Source organism: Parasteatoda tepidariorum, chromosome 2 (assembly GCF_043381705.1).
Source record: "Parasteatoda tepidariorum isolate YZ-2023 chromosome 2, CAS_Ptep_4.0, whole genome shotgun sequence".
In the NCBI taxonomy this organism is placed as follows: domain Eukaryota; kingdom Metazoa; phylum Arthropoda; class Arachnida; order Araneae; family Theridiidae; genus Parasteatoda; species Parasteatoda tepidariorum.
In genome coordinates, this window is record NC_092205.1 from 92,399,739 (window position 1) to 92,426,441 (window position 26,703).

General features: G+C 29.0%; 1 protein-coding gene across 1 annotated transcript in view; it reads left to right on the forward strand.

Annotated features, from left to right (window-relative positions):
* The window catches only part of LOC107453264 (hemocytin), a 158,134-nt gene that overhangs the window by 94,171 nt on the left and 37,260 nt on the right, over positions 1 to 26,703 (forward strand). Inside the window, exons 46-60 of the mRNA XM_071177025.1 lie at positions 536 to 563; positions 1,431 to 1,633; positions 5,645 to 5,786; positions 6,936 to 6,965; positions 7,228 to 7,409; positions 8,515 to 8,661; positions 11,027 to 11,165; positions 12,089 to 12,145; positions 13,936 to 14,038; positions 15,117 to 15,238; positions 16,971 to 17,071; positions 17,335 to 17,482; positions 19,138 to 19,179; positions 21,368 to 21,646; positions 24,176 to 24,339. Of these exons, the coding sequence (XP_071033126.1) occupies positions 536 to 563; positions 1,431 to 1,633; positions 5,645 to 5,786; positions 6,936 to 6,965; positions 7,228 to 7,409; positions 8,515 to 8,661; positions 11,027 to 11,165; positions 12,089 to 12,145; positions 13,936 to 14,038; positions 15,117 to 15,238; positions 16,971 to 17,071; positions 17,335 to 17,482; positions 19,138 to 19,179; positions 21,368 to 21,646; positions 24,176 to 24,339 (1,887 nt within the window). The remainder of the gene's footprint in view (positions 1 to 535; positions 564 to 1,430; positions 1,634 to 5,644; positions 5,787 to 6,935; positions 6,966 to 7,227; positions 7,410 to 8,514; positions 8,662 to 11,026; positions 11,166 to 12,088; positions 12,146 to 13,935; positions 14,039 to 15,116; positions 15,239 to 16,970; positions 17,072 to 17,334; positions 17,483 to 19,137; positions 19,180 to 21,367; positions 21,647 to 24,175; positions 24,340 to 26,703) is intronic.

Here is a 26,703-nt window from a genome sequence, read left to right on the forward strand (position 1 = left end):
AATGAGACAGGGATATATTTTAGTTAATTTTTAAAAAAAAACTAGAGGGCACCCACTCTGCTTGTTGCAGCTGACCCCCAATATTAAGTTGTGCTTTTATCATATTAACATAGCGTCACTCAATTCACTTGCTGATAGACCAAATTATTGATTTATGAAGAAATGCTTGGACATAAGAAATAAAATAATCATCAGTAGTTTTTATCTATTTTGGAATTGAAGTATTCATATTTATAGTAAATAATTGTAATTTTAGAATTTAATGTTTCTACAAAACAATCTATACATAAAATTGATCACCTGAAACAGCAACAGTGGTTTTTTAATGTAGAGATGAAAAAAAAAAAAAAANAAAAAAAAAAAAAAAAAAAAAAAAAAAAAAAAAAAAAAAAAAAAAAAACGGAAATTATTGATTACATCATTTAAGTTATTTAAAAAAAATGGTTTAAAATAAAATCATATTACAAATTGCCTTTATTACAGGGTTTGTGATTTTTTTTAAATTTAAATCAGATTTTTTTTTTATTTAAATCAGATTTTTTTGATTTTTATTCAAATATACTGTAAGATCTGATTTATGATTAAAAAAACTTCATGAATGTTTAATTGAAATTAAAACTATATTATAACAATATTTAAGAATCTCTAACTACCTAAAACAATTTTTCATTATAATACATAGCTTTGAATGCATAGCAACCATTTTCAAACAAATGCTGGATTGAAATATAAAGGCTAAATGAAATAGTGAATTTAAGCCCTATTTTTATCATATTATGCTAATTTCTTTTGAGGATAACATCAAGCTTTGGAAATATACATTTTCCACCAATAAAATATAACATAAATTTTAATTCCATGCTTTTTCAACCAAAAGATAGAATTTTAATTAACATTATTTGTAATTTTTTGTGAAAAAAATTCATGTTTATTAATTACTTTCTACAGCTATGCAAGTCTATATTAAGACGGCATTAAATGTTTACTTTAATCTGTACTTTCAATCTCAAGAATCAGAAGATTTTTAAAAATGTAATTTCAAATGTGTTGGAATTTAACACACCCCAAGAAAGAAAGTAATTTTGTTAACAAAAATTAATTAATGCAGCAATTTATTTAAAATAAATTTTAAAACTAAGAAAGGAAAATAATGAAAGTATCAATAATTTAAAACACTGTTATTTAACTTTTTAAATCAATGTATATATGTATAAAAAATCATTTGATTTAAATCAATAATTTAAAAAAAAAAATCATTTGATTTAAATTGTGATTTAAATCAACAAACCCTGCTTTATTACGATGCCAACTTGTGCATATTATTTAGGAGCAAATTACAATACTGATATTATTGCTTTTATATTCGTATAATTTCTGTGTGGAGATTAATGTAATTATTTAAATAATATAATTTCCTTTTTTTATTTTAGCTGGTGCTTGGATTGCTGGAGATTTAAATGAACAGCAATTTGTCGAAATTGATTTGATCAAAATTCAGCCAGTATATGGTGTAGTCACAAAAGGTCGAAATGGATTTGATGAATGGGTCAAAACTTACAAAGTGCTGTATAGTCGGGATGGTGTGGCCTATGCTTACGTGACTGACCCATCTGATACCGACAATAAAGATAAGGTATGTTTATTCATGGGTACTCTCAAATTGCTGCAGCCGTTGTAATAAAACTTCAATAGTGGCTCACTAAATTTGAAAAAAAAAATGTTTTAGATTTAAAAATCTGTTTTAATCTGAGGAAGGAGAATATATATATATATTTTAGCAATCATCATTCATATTTTTATGAATAGCATTGGTAGTGAATGGTTTTTATGCTCTTGAACTTTATTTTTTTCATGAACTTTATTCATGAACTTCAACTTTAAACTGAAAAATAAAATGTTTTTTTGCTTTGAATCACAACTTTACTTTGATTTTAATATTGATCCATCAAGTTTTGAAAAGATATTTATGGATTTAAAAATCTACGTTAGACTAGAAAAAGGAGACAACTAAGTCATTTAATAAAATTTTAGTCATATTCTTTATGAATTTTTGTTCTTATTTGGGCAACTATTTTCTTAGTTTTTGGCAACTATTTTCAGAGTTTTCGGTAACTATTTTCATGCTTTAGACTACTAAGAGCAACTATTTTGTTCATTTTTTCTGTGGAAACCCTGTAATTGCATCTTATCTCCATTTACAACCTTTCAATTTAATCTTTTAAATAAACTTTTTTTATGCTTTGAATTTTAATTTTACCAGATTTTGAAAACAAATTTATGGCTTTAAATGAACGTTAATCTGAGGTATTAGAACATGTTGGGCGTTAATCTGAGGTATTAGAACGTGTATTTTGACTATCGTTCACATTTTTTATTAATGGTGTGCCACTTTGACAACAGTTACTATGAATCATTCTTGGTATAAAACGCAAGGAAAGGAAGAAAAGGCGTGAGTTTGGGTTTAAGTGAAGAAATGGACCAGCTTAATAGTAAATGGGCAAATCAATTTATAAACAAGTTACAGTACAAGGCCTATACGTAGCTGCCAACTCTACTGCATTTTCCTGCAGACTACTGGATTTTGTCAGTTTCTCCTGGTCTACTGGTTTAGTAAAAATTCTCCGGGTTTTTATACGGTTTAGAAAATTTCCTAAAAAATCCCTATTGAATTAGAGTTTTTGCACAAATCATTACTTGCTTCAATATTTAAATAAGTATTACGAATACATAATGAAGCGAGCCACATTTACAAAGGTCAATTTAAAACTTTTTTTTTTTAATCTAAAATGTTCAGTTTATTCTTATTCAGACCTCTCTTTAAATTAATTTTAAAAATTCTCTTTAAATCAATTTAAAAATATTTCAACTATCTTTGGTGAATGAAGTGCCTCCTTTTCAAAATTATGAGTAAACATAATGCATAACATTTCAAGTTCATTTAATGTTAATCATAACTGGAACGTATTGTAGTTTTTCAATTTGCTTGACTATAAAAATCCCTAAAATTCTCTATGTGTAAAATATTTAGTACATTATGCAACAATTATTATTAAATTCTTATTATTTCATAAAATTGACTGGATATTTTTTCTTATTCATGTTGGCAACTAGGCGTATATAACACAATTCTATAAACCACACTAATTTTATGGGTATAAACAGTGAAATTTGCAGTGAGGACTTTCTATAACTAAGAAGGAACATTACATTGTTTGCTAAAAGGTTAAAATTTCAAACAGTAAACAAGCCAAAATTGGTTAATTTGTTTGTTCCTAGTTCTAATGCTGCACAAGATTTTAATTTTCTTTTGTAAATATTAAATAGTAAAGTGCATATTTTGTATTTTTGAGTATTTGTGTCTAAAAGTTATTTTAAAGCATATTACTATTGATCTGTTCCAGACTCATATTGCCATATTTATTCAGTAAGTTTAAAGAAAAGTGAAATGATCTATATAACACAAAGTTCCATAAAAGGCAGAGTCCTGGGTTTAAAGGATTGCATTATAAAAATCTTCCACATTTATACTCTTATGATCTGTACATTTTTCAAACTTATATTTGACAAATTTTCATGTTACAAAGATTAAGAATAATAATTATAATTTACAAACCACCTGTTTAATGTTGAAAACTATATGCATACTGATGTGAAAGAGTGTATAAATGAAAAATATTCATTATAGTTAATTCTAATATGCTCTCTAGCAAAAATTAGGTTGCGTAAGTACTAGATTTGAGTCTACATTCTTTTGCCATATACAGTATACAGATGAAAAATGGAACAACATCTTAATAACTTTTGATCTAATAATAGGTTTGTCTCATATTAGGATTCAGTGTTAATGGTTCAAAGCGCTAACCTTATCTTTTAAAATCAGACACAAAAGCAATACTTGCCTTTCACGCCTTGCCAGTGGACATCTAAAATGTCTCAGGGAATAAAATCCTACCCTCTTTGCCCAAAATGCCACTAACATCAGGCTTCAGCTGAACATATTTTAAGCTGCTTAGGACTTCTTTAAGAAGAAATTTATACTTCTCTCCTTGTTTCCGACTTTTTACTCGTCGACAGTTTTATGGATCTGGTCTGACGCCGTCAAACTTTTGATGATAAATAGCAAGAACAAAATCAGACACAAAAATGTACTTTCTCTGAATAAGCATCCCTAACTTTTGACAAAAAAGTTATTTTTTTAGACTTATTAATTTTAATATTTAACGTAACAATGGTTTAAACAATTATTGGATTGTAAAGTACATAACTGCTTTCATAATTTTAAACTATGTAATGGTATTGATGGAATACAAAATTTGAATTGAATTGGTTGAATGATTCTTGCGAAACACATTTAAAAATGTTATATTTTTTACACATTTCATTTCTCAGAAACTAATTTAAAATGTAGAAATCTGTGTACAAAGATTTTTTTAAATGATTTTATTTTACATTAGAAGTCCCTTTATATTTCTTATAAATCCTAAATATTTAAAATTTATTTTAATTACTTTACATTACTAACTATTGTTTTCACCTTATTGCACATGATATGCAATTTCATAATAATCTAATAATGAAACTGTAATGATGTGTGAAAAGATGCTGCCTGAGATCATATTTATAACTCACTAATGCATGCCATACATGGGCTAATGATGAAAATGTTTTGAAAAAACAGAAAATGTTGCTTTAGATAAAATAAAAAAATATTAGAACAGTACTTCTGATCTTCAACATGTGAGGTCCCTTTTCAGCTAAATTTGTAATGGCACTGTTGTGGAATAGAAGCTTCTCTGTTCATGAGGAAATTAATTAAAAGTCAGGGATTAAACCTTATTTAGACCAATATTACATACGGATCCTAGATGTATTACAGAGCTGTTATTAAAGCTAGTTAAATTTTCAATAGAGAGGAATATGTTGCAAAGGGAAGATCTGATTACACCATTTGAGATCCATTCTGAACAAAATAGCAATTCAAGTCAAATAATGAATTTTTAATATAAATAATAGAATTTTTTAAAATTATATTTTGCATAATATTACAAGAGCTGTTTTTCTTTCTGCCTCCAATAAATCGAACACAGGTGAACATAAAAAAGTGATTTTATTGTCAAATACAATGTACAGTATGGAAAATAAAAAACGGACCACCCCAAATAACTTTTGATCTAATGATTGGATCTTCATTCTAAGACTCAATCTTAATGGCACGAGGGGTTGACCTCAAGTATGCTAATTAATAAGTGCAGGCGAAGTTACGAAATAAAACACAAAAATGTACTTTCTTTAAATAAGCATGCCTTTTTTTCAACGGATTCGGATTTCTGATCCCCAAAATATAGGTGATAGCCGCAAAAAGTTATTTAAATTCAGAAAATGAACAGTTTTATGTCTGATTTCACTAATTAGTGAATCTAAGGCTAACCTTCTAAAACCATTAAGATTGCCTTTTAGTACATAAAAATCCAAATATTTGATCAAAAGTTGTTAAGTTGTGCCCTATTTTTATTTTGCTCACTGTGCATGAAATATTAGTGTTTAAAATTACAGCTTATAAATGGTGTTTTTTTCAGTATAACATAACATTATTAATGAAATAAACTGTGTACATCCAAAATTCATTCATAAGTTGGTTCATTAGATCTTTATAGGAAACTTTGACAGTGATACTCCTATTCAGCATATATTTCAAATACCTTTTGAAGCTAGGTTTGTGCGTATCCAGCCTCTTGGTTTCCATCGGGATATAGCCATGAGAGTAGATGTTCTGGTCTGTGCTGAAGGTATATACCTTTATCGATGTTCTCCTATATATTACTTTTAAACAAACTTTTAAATTCTTATGTTGTAAGTCACAATTTCAACCTGCTCCTTGCCTAAATTATTCTGATGATTAATTAAATAACATGAAGAAAAAAGAGTTTGCTTTCTTCAGGGAAATGCAAAAGCCCTAAGATACCTTCTCAACATTTCCTTCTTATTTGTATGTTAATTCATTCTTTTACTTTTTTTCTACATGAATAGTTTTAGCACAGTTTAATTATGCTCATCAAAAGTATGTAGCATCAAGAGTTTTGCTCTGATTCTTTTTGCTGTTAAATTCTAGCATTTAATCCAACCCATCAATATTCCTTTCGTTTTTTTTTAAATTTTATTTTTACATCAGGCATTTTTAATTTTCATGAATATGGTAAATGTGAGGAATGCGTTTTAAGATTTTTTAAAATTACATCTTATATAACTTATGCTTAATAGTAACATCTTATATGACTTTTCCTTACAAGACTTATGCTTTATATTTGCTTTATTAAGCATAGGTCTTGCAGCCGAACACCAAGAAGATCCAGGGGTGGAGAGTGTCTTGAAATACGAAGAAGTGTGGGTCTCTAGGAGGGCAGTTCAGAGATGCTCGCCATAGATATGGTGTAGAAAGTAATGTCCAGTGAATAGCCTGAAGCACAAAACCTTATGGAGGTCCCTAGGCACACATGATTTTCTCAAGAAGCGCAACTCCATGCAAGAAGTTGATGAATATAGAAGGTCGGAATCCATAGCTGTCAAATTTTTTTTTCTCGAGAGCGTCAAAAGCCATTACAGTAAAAATAAATCTTTGTATCTTCGTTGTTGACGTATGCCTGTTATAGGCAGAGGGGGTGCGATTGTTCTTGTTTTTCAGTGGCGCCATCTATGGCCAAGAATTCGACTTCTGCCACACCATTCATCTCACCCGTTTATAGGGCGGACCCATTTATATATCCATTCATTATTGTACATTTGTATACTTTTTCAAATGAAATGAATTTTTATAAAATTGATTGTCGATCTTATTTATGTTAAGCTAATTATATTCAATGATTTTCGTATATAAAAATATATATATATATATATTTCAAATAATATTTATAAAAAAATTCATTTTCTTCTTATTTTAGGATTGACTCTTCCAACAACAACAGTTGCTGGTATGTTATTTGGTGTTATTTTTGTGTGTTATTTTTCAATATAAAGATTAAAATGAACAATGTTTAAATCTATTTATGCTTTGAAAGTGTTATAATAATTAAATAGTTTTATTAAAACCTGGAAAATGTTTTATCATTCAATAGCAACTTAGAGGAATTAGTTGATGAATATCAAATAAATGTAAATGCATTTGTAAATAATAACGAACTAGTATAATTATTTACTTGTCAAAACCTCTTTTGATTTTGTGTATAATTACAGCTCCAATATGTGTTGATGATATGGGTCTTTACAATGGATCTATTCAAGATTTCCAAATTATTACTTCAAGCAATATTTATCCAAATGCCAGTGGTAAATACATTCGTTTGAATAATCCTCAAACTGATGTGAGTGTTGGTGGCTGGGTAGCTGCCGATGCTGATCAGAATCAGTTTGTTCAGGTAAATATTTTTCACATTTGTCCAGAATGTGAATGTGAACGTTTTTAAAAAGTGCTTAAAGGTGCTTATTTTCGATTTTTGTATTTTTAAAGCCCATAACAGTGCTTTTTTTTATTGGGTGCTTTTAAAAAGTTTTTGATTTTCCGTTTTCGAAAATGAAAATTTTTTTCTTTATCATGTTGATTTTCTTTACCATGTATTATGCAAGAGCGTGGGTCTCGCATTTTTCTATTCAACATTTTGAGAAATCATTCAAACACAATGCGTTTCGGCGTACTGTCGTTCCGTAACATATGAAAGCGCTGATTATTTTACATGTTTGATGAAATGCTTGAAAGTCCGCATGTGCATATACTGAACTGGATTCAGTGGGAATTATTCTTGCACTATCATGTGTAACTCGGCTGCATTGTGCAGGAGATTCTCAATTTCCGTGCTTCATTTTCCTCCCTCTGAAATCGAACCGAAAAATCTCTATCTTTTTATGGTGGCTAATGTAATCAGGAAAAAGAGTTCTTTGTCAGAAACTAGTTACTTTATCATGATCATGTAGGATCTTTGAAAATTATTTTGCTTAGTGTTAATGTATGTAGTGCTTAAAAATATTTTTAAGTGCTTAAAAAGTATTTAAAAGGTGCTTATTTTTTGTTGAAAGATTTGGCTATGCACCCTGTTGTCATATCTAAAATTATATTTTGTTGAACTGTTTCTTTTTATAAAATCATTCAATGGCTAGAACAAATATAAAATCCAAGCAATTTCAAAGTCAATTTAATTTTTTTAAAGAATTTTTTATCGCAAAAAATTATTTTATCAAATATTTTTTAACGTCATAAGTACCATTTTTTAAATATTCACCTTGTAACGAGAGTATAACTCTTAACTGAAACTATTTTAACCACTCTGTGAACTCTTCAATTCACGGGATGACCTTCAGTTTAGGATCTTTAGTTTTTTCCCCACCCTTTAATTCCTCTTTCACTTGCTTTGTGTAAATATTTCACTACTGTTAATTTAGCTTTGAGTTTTAATTAAAAATTGATTTTTCTTACTTTGTTGTAAACTGACTTTAGTAGAATTATTTGAAAATTTTTTTTCTTTCCAGATCAATTTTGTGGAGCCCCGCAATTTAACTGGAGTGAAAATTCAAGGAAGAGATCAGGTGCCTGAATGGGTTACAGCTTTTACAGTCAGTTACAGTTTGAATGGAAAGATTTGGAATAATGTAATAGACTCCAACAGTGACGTTTTGGTAATTATTGTTTTATTTATAACTTAGAAACATAATTTAAGCAAATTTGCCTTTCTGGATTCTTTGTCTTTTGCTCATTTTACCTATTAAAATTTTTAGAGCTTTTTCTGTGGATAATTTATTTTTAAATTTTGGGTCTTTTTTTAAATTTTTAAAAGAATGAGCTTGTTTTTACAACTTTAACACATTTTAACTGAGTTACATTATTGAATTGAAAATGCAAGAGGCAAAAATCGACAAAATATAGTAGCGAAATTAAACAAGGTCTTGGAGAAAAACTATGGCTTTCAAACAGTTGGAAAGATTTCTCAATGCGACAACTTTTGATATTTAATGAAGTGTTAATAAATTAATAAAATTGCTTCAAATCCATTTAGTGTTCAAAAAAGCTACTCCAGGTGTAGAAATTTATTTTTTTACAAGCAGAAGAGAAGAAGATCTTGAAAAAGACATCTTGCATTGGAAAATAACAAAAAGAATCTAATGCAATTCTAATTTCTTGTAGTTTTAAAGTTGATGTTTTGAAATATGTAAAAATCAGTGTGTATGCACAGAAACAATTTTCCTCTCTTCATCAGTCATTTGTTATTTTTGCACTCAACATTAATTTCAAACTTTAATGAACTTTTTTTTAATATACATGTTTTTATACAATTATATGCGTTTTTATGGAGTGTAGGATAAGTGTGTATATGATCTCCAGTTGCACTAGAAAATACATTAAAATTTTTATTATTATAAATAATGTATTTCAACAGGTTGGTATTTAGTTACTAGGTTAAAAATTTTATTCAAATCGCATAACTCCTTCATGACATCCACAATTTACTGATTGTTAATATAGTCCCCATTTTCAGGGGTCTGTTAACGGACCTTTCACAAAATAATTTATCTTTTAATCAAACCCTTCACAAATTTGTTTATCTTTTGTTTCGTTAATCGAATAAACCTTTCCCTGGGAAGGAAAAAAAGACGGTTGGAAACGAACTAAGTTTTCGAAGTTTCCCTATCTTTAAATTCCAAATGTATTTATTCTAAGAAAATATTTCTACTTTTACAAACATTGTGTGCGCATTCTTATTGATATTAAATGATAATTTTTTTGTACATAAATAATTGATCAATTTATATTTATTTATAAAATTAATTAATGGAATATTATGTAAATAAAAATTAATATCTGGCAATTTTTTAAATAAAATATTATAAATTTAAGAATTGTTTAAGTTTACTCAATGTGTAACACATTAAAAGTGATATATGACTAAGTTGTGTTATTTAAAATATGTCAATTAAAATTATTAAAAATGTGAGTGATTTTGTTTCCGTTATTCGTCCGGAATGAATGTTCTGCATTGAGCAGTATAGGCTAAATACCAAATAATTGTATGTTGCATCTCTAATTTAGTAGCAGTAATTGTTGAACATAATCTTGTATCTATTTACAATTTAAAAACTTCTTTAAAACGTTTTTTGCAATTTTTGCAGTAACAGGACCCTATTTGCACAAATTCACAAGCGCAGGACCCTGGTAGAAGGAATGTGACTTAACGTTTATTTTATAATCATAAATTATGAGTAGTTTTTTCACAATTTTACAAAATATCTGGACAGACCCCTGATTTTACATGTTTGATACACCTGTGAGTGTACATGCATGTATGTTTTGTTTTTTATTAGTTGTCAGTGTTCAACGCTGCAAAAATCAAATTTAAAGCTTTATTTTTGTTTTAGAAGAATTTTGCAGGTTACCACAATCAAGAAAATGAAATGATTACCTGGCCAGTTGTTTAGTATAACGTTTTTAAATGAATGAGTTATTGAAAAATAAAGTTTGCTAGATAAGATTCCACTCGCAAAATTTTACAATTTAAGCTCCCATACTAATTTTAAGCATCCGTCTCTGTGCTTTTGCCCATTCCACCACCCTCTTGATTTTGTCTCTAGGGGGAAATCCCCGCTCACAGACAAAAAGAGAATAAAATGGAATAAAACAAATGAAAGAACACCTTCAAAGAAGTCTCTCTCTCTCATTTAAAAAAAAAAGGCAGAACTTATAAAAAGTTCCTGTGAGCTTTGTGGAGTTCCCTCATGAACTGTTAAGAAAAACTTATAAAGTGGAGTTTTCTTAAAAAGGGTAACATAAAATACAGGAAAAATTAACATTATCAGTACAGACAATTTTCACGAACCAGCAGAAAAAATTATGTAAGAAACGTGCATAACATACCAAACGAACAACACAAAACTGGGGTTTTACTACGTATACACATAAATATAAAATAAATGTACACATTTCAGTTGTAGAATTATGGTTAAAATAACCACTGGGGAGAAACAACCCTGATTGTTTGGTTTTTCCTAGATATTTCCAGGAAATTATGATAGCAATACCATAGTTGAAAATTATTTTCCTAAACCTGTCAGAGCCCGGTATCTGAAGATTCATCCTCTAGCATGGCAAAATTGGATCGCAATGAGATTGGAAATAATAGGCTGTTATGGTAAGTTTTAAAGGTTTTTTAAAAATTTTAAACTGTAAGATTTAAAATTTCTACATTAAAAAACTCTTTTTTCTAAGAATGTATTAAAACAATTATTAAATCATTTTCATTACATCTGAAAACTTTTTTTCAGAGGCGAGGTCTCCGCTAAAATATTTTTTACTTCAATATTGACGACATGTTTAGTTTTAACTTATTCAAATATAGATGGTTTTCAATTCAATCAAATTCAAAATTAATTTCAATTTAATTTTATTATTTTTTTTATTCTATGTAAAATATTTATATCTTATATTCTATATAAAATATTTATCTTAGATTCTATATAAAATATATATATCTTATTTCAGAGTGGGTCTCCTATAAATTATTTTGGACTTCAGTTACAATGATGTGTTTAGTTTTAACCGATTCAAGTACAGATAATTTTAAATTAAATAGAAAAATTTATCTTATTTTTTATTCTATATAAAATATTTATATCTTAAATATTTAAATTATGTACATAAATCTTTGGCCTACATTAGTTCAAAACATGCTTCGATGATAAAAAAACATTTGTTTTAAAGAATTTAAATGTGGTAAGATTTAAATCTGTTAACATGTTGAGTTAGACCCCGTACACTTTTGAATTTAATGTTATAATTCTAGTGGTTTTTTAAAAAAATTATTGAAGCTAGCTTTATAAAAAAACGTAAAATCTCTTTAGTTATTTACAATTGATTTTAAGTTGAAAGACAGTCTAGTAATTCAAGGGCCACATTTTGTCCTTGGGCTGCAAGTTATACATTCCTACTGTATTATGTTTCCATTGTTTTTAACATTGTTGTTTTTAAATGAAATATTTTATTTTTCAAATGAGATACACTCTAATTCACTTGATATAAGAACTGTAACTAATTTTTTCATTCCTTCGCTTTAAGAACATTTGACTGACTTTGTGAAAGAAGAAGTTACACATGCACCAACATTCTACTTTGGCAAGTATTTTTCTTTTCTGTTTATTTGTACAATTCAAATATTGTTTTTTTCTTATTATTATTAATGATAACATTTAACGTTTACACCTGTTCAATTCTAATTAAGATTATAAATTCTATATTCCAGTCATACACTAAATCATCCTTTTTTTTTCATTTAGTTTAAGATACAGTTTTATAACAAAGCTTACAGGCTTCTTTAATTTCATTTGTAACGTCTAGTTACCTTAAAAAGTAATAAAGTGTCGAGATTTTAATAAAAGCTTCTTATAAAGAGTTTCTTTAAATTTTAATGTAGATAAACAAATATTAGTATAGTGTTTATTTTTACACTTTACTCCATTAATTGTCTTGGTGTTAATCTAAATTTTTGAATCCTTCTATATAAAAAATAAATCTCAATAACAAATCAATCAATCAATTACAAGTCTAAAAGAAATGCTTCTTTAATAGTTTTTCCTTCCAAAAAATTGTTTACAATAGTACGGAATTTTTTTTTTTTTTTTTATGTTTCTGTGTTGAAAAATCTATTAAAAGTTGCTTTTATTTGAAGCTTCACCAAGCTTGTTAAAAGGAAAATTTGCCCACCTTATTTGAATTAACGATAAAGTTGCCACTCCATAGGGAGAGTTGGGAGCACCTGGAAAATACAGGGTAGTTAAAAATAACCTAAAAATGTGGGGAATTTGGATTTTTTTTCATTAGAAACTGGGAAAATATAGGGAATTTTGTTTCTCATTTTCGTTTGAAACCTAAAAAATACAAGGAATTTAAAAATCACCAAAATTAACAGGGAAAATACGGCGAATTTGTTTTCTATTTTCGTCTTTTAAAAAAGAGTTACCACTCAAAGCGTAATCTATAGGATATTTAAGGATGATGTTTCAGCTGTACTAAACTATTTCATTTACTATAGCATTATTTAAGTATGTTCAGCTGTTCCTTTTTTTTTTCTCTAAGTTTTTCCAGCAATTAAAACTAATAACTATAGTTAGCCAATATAGCTCACACAAGAGCACAACAATTGTTGTGTTTCCTCTTAATATATTGTGTAAAATAAATATGTACAGAGAAAACGCAGAGAATTTTTTTCCTTCCAGATTTAGGTGGCAATCTTGTTATTCAAAATCCTCCATCCCTTAAATTTATGTACTTTACTATAAAATAAATGACTGTGCCTTTTAGTTACTTGACTGTGCCCAGTTTTTAAGTCTCCTGTGATGATTCTGGAAGAAAAGATAACGAGTTTTGTTAGTCACATTGTTCTGGAAAACTTTTCGATTTATGTGGAAAATTAATGCTTGGTAATGCAGTCGAGCCTCGACATAACGACCTTGTGGTCCAAATGAAAATGTATGTTATAGTGTGAGTTTGCTCTATCATGAACACATAAAACTGTAGCAAGTATTTACTCGTAAATATTGAGATTTTGTGATAAAAATCACCATCTTTAAGCTGTATATAAAGGATAGAATTTGTCATGATACTCCTTTTTTTCATTCATAGAAAATTCAAAATGTTTCGCAATTATTGAACGGTAACATAAAAAAAAATGATTTGAATAATTTCTTCAAGACTTTTGCTTGAAAATGTTTAGCTTCTGTTCTTAGGGTGATGTTCTTGTAATTTAAAAAAAAGAAGTAATAAAGAATTCCAACTGCTCTATTGGAATGAGCGGTTCAGGTCAGGCGTCCTAATGAGGGTTGAAATCGCAAATGTTACTTCACTTATCAGTTGTTATAAAGGATTTAAAGATGTGCTGAAATTTTAGATCCATTCTTCTATTTCAGAGGGATGTGCTGAGCCGATGGGATTTGAAAATCATCAACTTCCAGATACTCTGATCAGTGTATCTTCATCTATGTATCCTACAAGTGGAAGCTCTAGAATCAGGTCTTCATATTTATTACAGTTGATGCTCATTTTTAACAAAATTTGTAGTCCAACTGAAATCAGACACCGTGGTTGTGCAAAATACTGTATTTATATATTAGCTCGTAGCTAGAAAAAATAATTAGCTTATTTTAACAAAGCAATACTTTTGATAACTAATTGGTAATTATGCAGTGTTTGTTGTCTATATTGACCGATTTTGCTCAAATTTTGTATTTTCTCATGCAGAATTATGTTCTTTGAAATGTATACCTAAAAAATTGTATACCTTACAATTCACGAATTTTTTAGGCCATTATTAAATAAAATTAAGAAAAGTAATAAATATTTATTGAAAGTTATTTTTTGAATGACATTATCTCTGGATAAACAAATTTTGTAATTGAATGTGACAATTTTTAAATTCACTTAAAAAGTTCTTGATGTAGCGAATTCGTCAACGAAAAAAAAAAGAATTTAGAATCCTTAAAAAAAAAAGCATGTTAATTCAGAGAAAGTACGTTTTTGTGTCTGACATCGTTGTTTAAAATATTGTATGCATTAATTGATTAGCATATCACCCTCTCGAGTCATTAAGATCAAGTCCCAGAAAGTGAAAATCCAATCATTACATAAAAAATTATTCAGCATCTTTCAGGATTTTTTTTTTCTTCACTACTTGTCAAGATAATTGAAAAAATCATATGTGTTCACTGTAAACTGTACCAGACAAAGGACATGACATTAAGAAACTATGACCACATAGGATTTATAATGAAAATTTAGGGGGTAATGTCATTTTTCCTTCATTCAAAGTGTTTTATATTTACTATGTGGTAACATCAAAGGAAATAATGGTATAAATAATTTCTTTGTAACTTTTTCTAAATCATATGACTAAATTTAGGAAGCCATTTTGGAATGATTAGTTCAGTGTCAGTATTCTATTAGATTACATTATGCCCATGAAATAAGATTACGTGCATTGGTAGTTATAATAGAAGGGTCGCTGTAAAGAGGTGGGGTTGTGCTGTGTTAAACAAATAAATTTCTTGTTATTAAAAGAATGATCTCACTCTAAACCATTTTATTTTTAAAGATTGAACACCCACGCAGATGCTGATGGAACGGGTGGTTGGATTCCAGCTGTGTCTGATTATATGCCAGTCGTTGTCATAGATTTCTATGGTGTTAGAAATCTTACTGGAATAACAACGCAAGGTATGCACTTCTGTTTGGGTATTTTCACTTTAAAATTAAAATCCTGGATAAATTAAATTAAAAAGGTTTTATCAATAAATGCATTAACTTATTTTTTAAAATAATGCACAACAAAGCTTTTGAATTTTTAAAGTAAGGTTCATAATGGACCCCACGGGTTTTTATTAAATATTCAAGACAATGGTTTTTTTATACTATATCATGATAGAGAAGTTTTACTAAATCGTATAATCTAAATTTTTTATTATTTCGGGAAATATCGTTACGATCTAAAAATATTGCAAAGTGTTTTAATATTACTAATCATTTGTTTTTACCTGAAAACCCCACTTCACAATTGGTTTGAAAGGATGTTACCTTTCTATTCTACTTTTTTATTTTCTTTTAATTGCTATGCTTAACAATATTTCTTGATATTAGAAAGCAAAGCTCAACTGTTTTTTTTCTTTTTTTCGTTTTTGAAAAAATAGGAATAAAAAAGTGTAGTGGAGTCCTTAATGCCTGTGCGTGCGTTTATTTAGCATCAGTTAATATATCAATCAAAATTTAGTTAGTGGAGTTTTGTTTAGTTAAAAAGTAAATCTAAATTAAACAACAATCGGACCTCTATTTAACGAAGTCGCTAAATCCTGATTATAAGTTCATTATATGTAAAATTTGTTAAGTAGAAAATCACCTTTTGATATACTTAAACAACACAAAACAGGCTTTAATTTCACAACCATAAAAAAAAAATCTGCATAGAAAGTAAGAATATAGCAAAACATTGTCCAGTGTTACACTATCATGCTACATACATTTTCAACTTAAAAAAAAGCTAAATTTATGTATAAAATTAATGCTACATTTATTTTACATGCATTAAGTTTAATTGCTATTGTTACTATAAAATTTAAAAATCCATTAATTTTGTCTGAGTTTTTCGTTTGAAATGCAAACAAAAAGAGAAAGGGATTTTGCTGCTTACTCTAAAAGTTAAAGTGGCTTTGAAAATCAATTTCCCCTTTAAAATGCGTTAACAAGTTTGAAATGTTCTAAAATATTTTGGGGAATAGGAAAACTGGATCTCAAAGAAAAGTTTGTTAAATAGAAAATTCACTTCGCTGTTTGGAAGTTATTTTACGAAGTAAAATGGAAGTTCGTTCAATAGAAGTCTGACTGTATTTTGGTTCAGGTATTGATTTATTACTGAATTTTTCTCACCATATGGTAGAAAAATATTGTCTGTGATATTTTAATAAAAACCACTGTGGACATTCTTCTGCCGATTGTGTTCATAAAAAAGCTTCACCTGTGAAATTTTTTAAAAAAATGATAATTTTATGTTCTGATAATTGAATAAAAGCTTGTTTGCGGAAAATGGTGTTCTGATTTTAATTAATCTGGAATTTTAGGTAAAATTTTAAGAATTAAGTGGAAAAGCACTGTTTTGGTTAATTTATTGTACCATGTGTTTAACACTATTTTTACCAAGAGTTTGCAAAAGTTACTTATATTCTATTTTTTTTAATAACTGTTTTTTTTTTTTAATTTTTCTTGCAATAGTTTATCCAGTGATCTTATTTTCCTCCAGATCATCCAGGATTTAAAAATGTGGATTAGCTATTTCTACCACATGGTGCTTTTTGACACCTTAAAGAATTTCAAAATGCAGTATTGTTTTAATTGAATTTTATCTTATTTTGATAGTACTCCAAATAGTGTAATTCACATTCATTCATATTTCTAAAAGGACTTGAAGAGGAAGAGAAATGGGTTATGAGCTACTATGTCAAGTATAGCATTGACAATATTACTTGGGAAGATGCTGAAGAAAAATTGAATAAAGAACTGGTAAGAATTGTATTTTTAAAAAGGACATTACTTTGAATTTTTTTTTCAAAATGCCTAATTTAGTTTGTATGATAGTCATAAACCCAGAAACAGGTCAGGTATTTAATGCCTGTTATGGTAACAAAATAAAATATGTTCTCTTAAATGTGGATGCTTTTCTTTCTACAATATATTTCGTATATATTGTTTGATTGATTTACTATTTAAATGCAGTTGTGCTGATTTGTTTAAAGTTATTGAATAGCTCATTGATTATTTGATAGGTATTCCAAGGAAACTCCAACAACTATGGAAAAGTCACTCGACTGTTCAAACACATGATTGAAGCTCGATATCTGAAAATCATTATAGTGGACTACCACACTGGCCCGGCTCTTCGCATGGAGGTGCTCGGTTGCTTCGTCCCGTACCGTAAGTAATTCTTTTGAAACTGTTAGTTAACAAAGAGATTTTTTATTAAATTTACTCCTGTAAACTAAAATTGGTAACTCATAAATTCCAAGCGTTTTTTGACTATTTTATTGAGAAGTCACTGATTTTAGCCACCTCCTTAAACATTTTATGTTAAATCTTAGAAAAACTAAAGCTCTATACACAAGTTTATCTTGAACAAGCTACCTGTGAGTGACCGTTTCACAGTTTCTCATTGTCCTTCTCCTGCACAAAATCCCCAGCATTAGTATTTAAATTGTAAATTAGAGCCATGAAAAAAAAATTTCAGATTCTCCCATGGTGGCCCACCTAGCCAACTTCGCTGCTTCGCAATCAAACAAAAGCCTGAGTCAAATATGCTGTGCCAAACACATAATGGTAAATCGTGGGACCATGTTATTTAGCATTATAGTTGTGATGTTGCTCACATCACATTTTAGCCAACCATTTCTGTTTCACCAACTTTACTGAGTTTTGTTAGTTTTCGTTTTTTTTTTACCCACTGTTGCATTGTCACCTTTTTATTTTTAATGATTTGCTTTGTACTATTTACCTTGATAATTACAAATATCTCAGCAAAACTTTTTAAGTTTTTTTTATCCCATATAGAACACAAGGGCCAAATTTGAGACTTCCATCTTGGTCAAAAACATTTAAGCATTATTGTCAATTTTCGGCTTATTACTTCAATAATTTTATAATGGAAATGAACTTTTTTAGTTTCTTTTTTATCTGATGAGAAACACATGGTTCAATTTTGCGATTTCTATGTGCGTTAATCAGCATTACTGGGCTAATTAAGCCCCAATAACTACAAAGTAATGAAATTTTTTTCTACTTATTCAAAAAGGAACTATGGTCCAAGTTTAAACCTTCATGGGATATGGGAGAAATAGTGAGCCGGGTTTTTTACATATAGATATACCACAGGGGTCGCATTCTCACTAAAATTCTTAAAAATGTAAACAATCCCTAAAAATCTCCTAAAAGTTTTCTCATGTTCTTAAATTGAGTTCTGATGGCTCAGTGGATGGAGCCTTCCCTGAGGTTAATGACTTTATGTAATAAACTGCTGTATAACCTGCTTTTAGCCTAACAAAGCCCTTTATTCTCCATAAAAAAAATTTGAAAGTGTTTCGAAAGTTATCTTAAAATTTTATAAAATTTTGTTGTTGCTCCTTTATGTATACAGATTTCAGTTATTGCACGCCTTGTGACAAATTATGAAAAGAAAACTCTTCTTTCTTCCCTGTATTGATGACATTTGGCATCATTATATCTATCAGTTTATAATAATTCGTTTCAAACATTCTCCAAAACTCTCTTTGTTTCATCACCATAAAATCAATTCATTTCAATTGAATTCTTACTCATTAATTTTCCTTTAATTGAAGAAAACGAGAAGAAAAATGAAATAAAAATATTAGATAAAGCTTCTTCAATCTTGTTTGATTTTTCAAATAAGATTCCTAAAACAACTTATAAAGGGTCTTTTATTTAATAATAACTATTATTTTGTCAAATTCAAACTTAAGCATTAAAACTTACTTGTAAGCACTATTTAAGATTTATTTAGATGGATTTATAACCAAAAAATAAAAATAATGTTTTATTTTTATTTATTTATTTTTTAGTTGAAGCAACACTTCCACCAGCTATCATGCCAACTGAAACAGGTAAGTGTCATTTCTTCTAGCTGTACGATGAATGTTTTCTATAATTTGGCTATCTATAGAATTCCTCCTGTCACAGAGTCTGGGGTTGTGTGGAAACAAAAAATAACATATTTTATTGAGGGAAACTTTTAACACTTTTCTTGCAGGGCTCTCAAGGAAAACCTGGAATTGTCAGGAAATTTTATTTTGACTCAAAAATCAGGAAAAGTTGCAATTTTTTTGCAAAAACCTAGAAAATTCTTATATCATACCCTAAAAATAATCAGTCTCAGAAATGTTAATAGCACTAATCAGTTATTGAGATTAGAGTTAAATGATTCTAACATCTATTACTATTATTTGTTGTAAAAATTTCATATTTATTGAAGTTTCGATGCTTACATCCATATTCAGTGATATTATTTTGCTTAGAAAATCTAATATTTTACATTGCAATTGAAAAATCAATGTTTTCAGATGAAAAATTGCATGGTATAGATAAAATATGGTCTGGAGTTTCATTAAAATTTTTCTGATATACCTAAAAAAGTCAGGGAATTTCTTTTTTGAAATTGAGTGAGAACATTGTCTTGGTGTCAAAAGTTGCTCTAAATATTTAGCTCCTACCTCTACTTCAAATAGTTAAGTTAAGCCTCTTGAGCATAATCATTGACAATGCTACTGATGAATGGCAATGGAAGTTTTTTAAGATATACAGACTATACTAGTACTCTTTTGTACTAAAATAATTTTTTTTTACAACTGAACTGGATTTTAGAATGTTGAAAATTTGCTTGACTCCAATTTCCGTTAATCAAAAGTTAGGTAGTCTTATAGGTTAAAAGAAGAAGAAAAAATTTTTAGCTTGTGACAATTAGATAGACAAATATTTATAATGATATGAACAATGTTTAATGAAACTATTGAAGAAGAATACTAAAATTATAATCTTGCAAAGAAATCCAAGAAAGAAAAAGAATGCATGAGAAGATAATCAAAAACAGCAAAGCTGGCGGTGGGAAAAGAGGGCAGAATAATACATTTTTAAAACTGAGCAAATGGTAAAAATAATTTTTCCAAGTAATAGATAACATTTGAAAATTATTTTTTTTATGCAGTATTGCCTTGATCATAAAAAATTGCTTGACTTTCAAAGTTCAGTGTTATAATTACCATTAAAAATGATTATTACATCTTGAAAATTGGTTGTGTGTTATAAATTCCCAGACTGTTCAACAGGGAAAGATTTGTACACTTTTTTATTTGAAAGACAGTTTTTGAACAATTTTTTTCACTCTAATTGTTTGTTCAGTCTATCATAACTCAGTCTTTTTAAGAAATGCAGTATATATTCCTTAAAGTCTGGCCTTATGGCCGAATAGATAAATTCTGGAAATACTGTGGGCGATGTATCTGGTAGATAATGTTATAAAGAAATTCATTAATAGGTGAAGACAAAAGTTAATTGTGGTTTACGTTAATTATTATGTTAATTACTAAAAAAGTTAATAACTAAGTCTTATGATTTCTCCCATGTTGGTACTTAGTTTTGTAAAAAAGAACTGATTGAAAATTAGAGTAGTACCAATTAATTTTATAAATTTTTTTGTTGACTGAAATAATAACAAAACATGATTATACTGATATATTAAATGTAATTAAACTAATATGTTGTGTGAAGAAAAATTGCTAATATTGCAACAGATATGAATGCAATTCCTGCCTTAATGTAAAGTTTGTTGCATAACTAAAGCATCAGTGTCACATTAAATATTGTAGTCGCAAATTCTAAATATTTTACAAGTACTGCTCTGCTCAAACATGTTCTTGTTTTTAATTTTATGCTTTTTGACAGTATTTCATCTTGTCAATCTTAATAAAACAGGCTAATTTGTTAATCATTTTATAAACTGCATCTGGAAATTTTACCTTATTATTTGAAATAATGGTCATTCTATTGTCTTTTTTTTTTTTACTTTCTTACCAAACATTTTTCTTAATTAAGTGAGATAAAACAGTTAGACACCCGTCTGAGACTTCTACTTTAAAAAATGCAATTGGTGTTCCTGTAAGTCATACTGTATGAAGCATAAGCACTTCTATCCAGCTTTCTGCCGAATTTTTGACTTCTTTGTTTATAATATATCACCTTTATTTCAATGATTTGATCTTCAAATGAAAAAACACGAATTGACTTTACTTCTTGCAGAATTCTGTATTGAATATGGACCATGGATTAGTTTTACGGACCCTGCCTCAGATCCTTTTGGTGATGAGGAACCTATTTCAAAAGTGATTGCAGCGTCTGCTAGCATGTGCAGCCACGCTATTGAAATCCAGTGCAGAACGTTAGCCACACAAAAGGACTACTCAGAGACTGGTCAGTTGGTAACCTGTGACATGGACAAAGGATTGGTTTGTCGCCACCAAGATCAATCATCCTACAAATGTTACAACTATGAAGTTAGAATCAAATGCTGGACTTGCAGTAAGTTAACATTGAATGCAATTTATTTTGGAAGGATATCATTTATGAACAATGACAAAGCACAAGGGGAAAAAAACCTTCTCTCTTAGATATAAAAAATGTTTTATATGTTATATGTTTTCTTATTGTTTTTTATTTTAATGGCAGCATTGTGAAGTACATTGAGAAATTTTCCACATTTTATAACTATGAAATGATATCTTTTACCACCTTAAAGTGTCAAAATATTGTGAAAATCAGGCTAAAAAGGCTTCAAAAAATGACTAATTTTGTTTACTAACTCGCAGTAGCATATCATCATTTCTTAATAACAATATTGGAAAAAAAATTTGGAATTATAACTTAAGGCTACTCTTTCTTTAGAGCTTAACTCTATGGGAAGTATGTGTAGAAGGAATCAGCCCCTAGCAGGGAGTTTGGAACAGCTCTGAAGTTTGAAGGGTTGATTCTTTATAATGAAGTTTCTCGATAATTACTCCTTCATTTATAAGTTCTTACTCTTAACTAGTCATTGTCACTTCACATTCTCTAAAANAAAAGAAATACTAGGTTACTAATAGTAACTTAGTATTTCTTTTATGAAATAATTTATTTCTTTTATGAAATAATTTAAATGACAAAGGTTAAGTTATCTGGAATGTCAATTTATCCGAGGGTACTGCGTTTTTTAAATGAATTAAATATGACGTTTGCCAGTTCCACAATCAAGCCAATGATTTACAGAGGTTTCTGCACAGAAATCTGAAAGGGGTTTTCCATTTAGGTAGATGTTCATGCGTGTAACTCTTCTTGTTTAAGACCAGTACGTACTGTTTTTTTTTGTAAGTTCATTGNTTTTTTTTTTTTTTTTTTTTTTTTTTGTAAGTTCATTGCTGAAAAGCCCCTTTCAACAGCTGGAGTACTCCCAGACAGAAAAAAAAACATCAATTCCCCCATGTGCAGTATGTTGCTGTATTGTGGGTCATTTTGCTGCATTAGGTCTTTATAAATAGCTTGGGCTTGGAGGGTTGAAGTTTTCTGGTGTTTAACGATGTTATGTATCTTAATTTTAATGACACCCATTCTTGAGAAAAAATTTCTTTATCTACTCCTTCAAAAAAGCAAATAAAATGTTAAAGTAACATCTGCATGTTTTGGTTGCCGAAAAATATCAAAAGCTGTTTTTCAGATGGCCACTCGGTGAAATCAAACACACGAAGGAATTTACGGGATTTCTAGATTAGAAGGTCATTTTAGAAGTGAGGCGCTAAACTCTTGTAAGATAACAAAAATTGAAAATGTATCACGAACGTTAGCAGGAAAATGGCCGTCCGCGCGGGCGTCGGATTCGAGAAATTCGTTGTCCGCGGGAAATTTTTTACTGCTGAGGAAGGGTGGTTTTTCGAGGCCTGCTTTTTAGGATACAATCTGTCAGTTTGTGACGATAAATGTGTAGCCAATACTTCCTTTTTGTAATATTCAGCATTGATTTTTACCCTTTTATCGAGGAATTAAAGAGGAAAATTCTTTATTTCATTATTTGATACTGCAGCCTGAACCATTACAGAATTCTCGTTCTTAAAGCGTTGTACAGTTTAAACACTTTCAGGTATATCATAAAAGGTTGCTGAATATACAAAATTATATTTAACATTATAACTTTGTTCTGCACGAAATATTTTCTAATCAGAAAAGATTATTCCGTAAACATTTTTGCTATTGTGCTCGTTCAGATATTTCTTACATCTTTGCAACCTTTTTAATTTCGGTGTAGTTGTCTAACCTTAAACCTTTCTTTTGCGATAAGGCCAAAAACCCAGGTCTTCATTTAATACAACTTGCATAGTTCTCCCACTCACGTTTCCATCTTCAGCTGTTTTATTAGCAGAATGTTATGGATTTCTCCTTATCTTTTCACCAGTTCTTTTAATGCAATGTTTTGCATGAACTGAGCTTGGAAGACCAATGTATAGGTTGTCCAATAATTAATGTAAGGTCTATTTATAAATGTTCTATTAAACCCAAGATATTTTTATTGCTTGAAGATTCTGCTTGCAGAAAATCCGCGATCGAAAAGCTGTTCAACCATCAACTTTTTCGATTCAATCTTTTAACGTATTCAAAATATTTTGCTTTAAGCAAAAATTGTCTGTACTTATAGAAAATGCCCCTCACAAGAAAACTGAAAGAGCAATTGTTTTACTAAACGATTAAAATTAATTCCTATTTTATAGAGCGTTGCAATATTTATTAGCCACTCTGTACTTCTTCAGTGATAATTTTGACTCTTAGGCTATTTAAGCAAATATAAATTATTATGGTCTTTTAAACATTTTTTCTTGTATTTTACAGCTTAGTTATCTTAATATGAAATCGCATTATTGATGAATGTCATAGAATGTTGTTATCAGGATGTCACAAATACCTTCGGCGTTCACAACGTCGATCAATATTATTCTGTATATAACAATATCCCTATGCTACTTGAGAACAGTATTTTTCCAATTTCTTGTTTCATCACAATAAGACCATATTTATGATTTGATCTAGGTATAGAAACTACCACCTTACGTCCGTTGGAGCTCTGCCCAGAAGTTCCACTTTTCCTGAAGAGCCAGTGTCCAGTGTCATGCCCTCTTGATTATGCTTGTGATGGTTATGAATGTGTTCCTCACATGAACTGTCCATGTTTTGTTGAAGATAGGAGATTCAAAGTATGCTTTATTCAAAAATCCTTTATTCAAAAATTGAATTTTTCTTTTTTTAATATTTTATGGGGAAAAAGAAGTTTAGTTTGCAAGCTATGCAATATAAGAAAATAATTGTGAATAATTTTTTTTATCAAAAATGTCTGTCCAATTTTTATTTTATCCAAAATCAAAAGTTTTATAATTAGAATAGCACAGACTTGAAAATATGCTATTAAGATTTACTCAAAAAATTATCTCAAATTAGAAGTATGACCCAATAATTAGTTCAAAATTTTGAAAGGTTGTAGATTTGAAGAGTGCTTTTATGCGAGTTGATGAACTGCTTTAAAGACTGGATAATACTAGGCCTAGTTAATCAACAGGCAAAAAGACACAATATTCAAATCAAAAATAAATAATTGTATTATTGGGCTGTTTGTTGTAGTTTTGTTATATATTTTAAATTGAAAAACTTCTTTCCTCTTTTCTTCTATAATGATACCAATTGTATATAATATACATTTGAACCCTGTTAAGTGAACACTCAATTGTAGTGAACTTTTAAAGTGGTTCCGTCTGAACTCCCCTATAGATAATGTTATTCTAAACGCTTAAAGTGAACTCACAAGAGACTCGCAAACCAGAACTCCGTTGCAGTCGCAAACAGGCCAATAATCTCTATTCTGTGAGGCAAAATCCTATTTATATGGGCCTGGCTTTGAACACGATTTATACTATTCTTGCATAACTCCATAAATATCAGTGCTATAGTGTCGAATCTTGAATTTTCCAAAACTATTATTTTGTCATCAACATTATCGCCAAGTTGGCAAAAAATGTCACTAAACCAAGTCTTCGATAAGAAATACACTAGGCATTATTTTCTCTCTAAATAACTTCAGACTTGCGGAACTTTCTAGAAAATGTTCCAATAAAACTGATTATTGAGGTTCGTCTGAGATATTTAACCTCATGATAAAGGAATATTCACAAAACTATATAGATATTTAAATATTCTTAACAATACATATGCTTCTGAGTATGAATATGCAATAAGACCTTAATTTAATAATCCTCAAATTAATTAATTATTTTCTAAAATTTTAACCTTAATAGATAAGTTTATGAAGATACAAAAGAAGAAAAAACTCTTTTGTTCATATATCAATTTCATGCACATCCTTCAATTATCAATTAAAAAAAAACAGCAAAGTGTTGATTTTCCCTGCAAATTTGCTTCATTCATCAGACATTAATATCATTCATTCTATAAAAATTGAAAACAGAAAGATGGTTGAAAGAAAAATTGTAGCATTATTGGAAAAAAAATGCAGGGAAAACCTAATAAGTCACTGTTTTGAATACTCTAGGAATCAAACATTTCCAACTACAAACTTCACAACTCTGGTTATACATATATCTCCAGTTACAGAAACCCTCTAACTCGACAATTGGCACTACTAGTAATCACAACTTCTGCACACAACTTGTGCAGTTCATGTTAATTTTTCTGGTTATTGTTTTATTTGTCTGCAGAGTACCTGTGGTATGCAGAGTACCAGTTTCTTTTGAAGATCACAAATCAGAACACCATAAATTATAATTATGTTTATTTTTTTCCCTTTAAAATGAAAATATTTAATTTTAATGTTTTTATCAGTAAGTTCAAGTATTACTTTACAGCAGGGGTGTCAAACTCGCGGCCGGAGATGAACATTTTTGCGGCCCACTCAATATGTCCAACTCAAAGTAAAAATAAAATAGAAATGTGAATTAGAAAGGAAACTAGCATATAAAATTAGAAACTAGCATATAAAATTATAATATAATTTATTTATAAACTATACGGATCATTTTCAATTGTACGCGCGAAAATTTAAAATTCTAATTGGCTTGGGGCACCTGCCATTCCAGGGATACTGCATATTATCAAAAATACGCAGAAAAAATTTCAAATCTTAGAACAGAATTTGAAACAAGGTTTAAAGATTTTAATTCTTTGGTAGACAAATTTTGTTTTAGTCAATTTTCTCAATAAATATAGACTGAAAAACCCAGTAATATGCAAATGGAAGTGATTGAGATTCAATGCGACTCAAATTTGAAGACAAAATTTATTGAAGTGGGTGTGCCTGAATTTTACAAATGTTTACCGGCAAAGTTTGAAAATATTCGAAAATTCGCATATGAAATTATTTCCATGTTTGGAAGTACTTATCAATGCGAGCAATTATTTTCTGTTATGAATGGAAATAAATCTCCTGTCCGAAACCGTATTAATAACGCTCACGTTGGGTCAATTTTGAAAGTAGTCTCGGCCAATAAAATTTCTCCCGAAATAGGAAAGATAGTAGCAGAGAAGAGATGTCAAGTATCAAACAATAATTT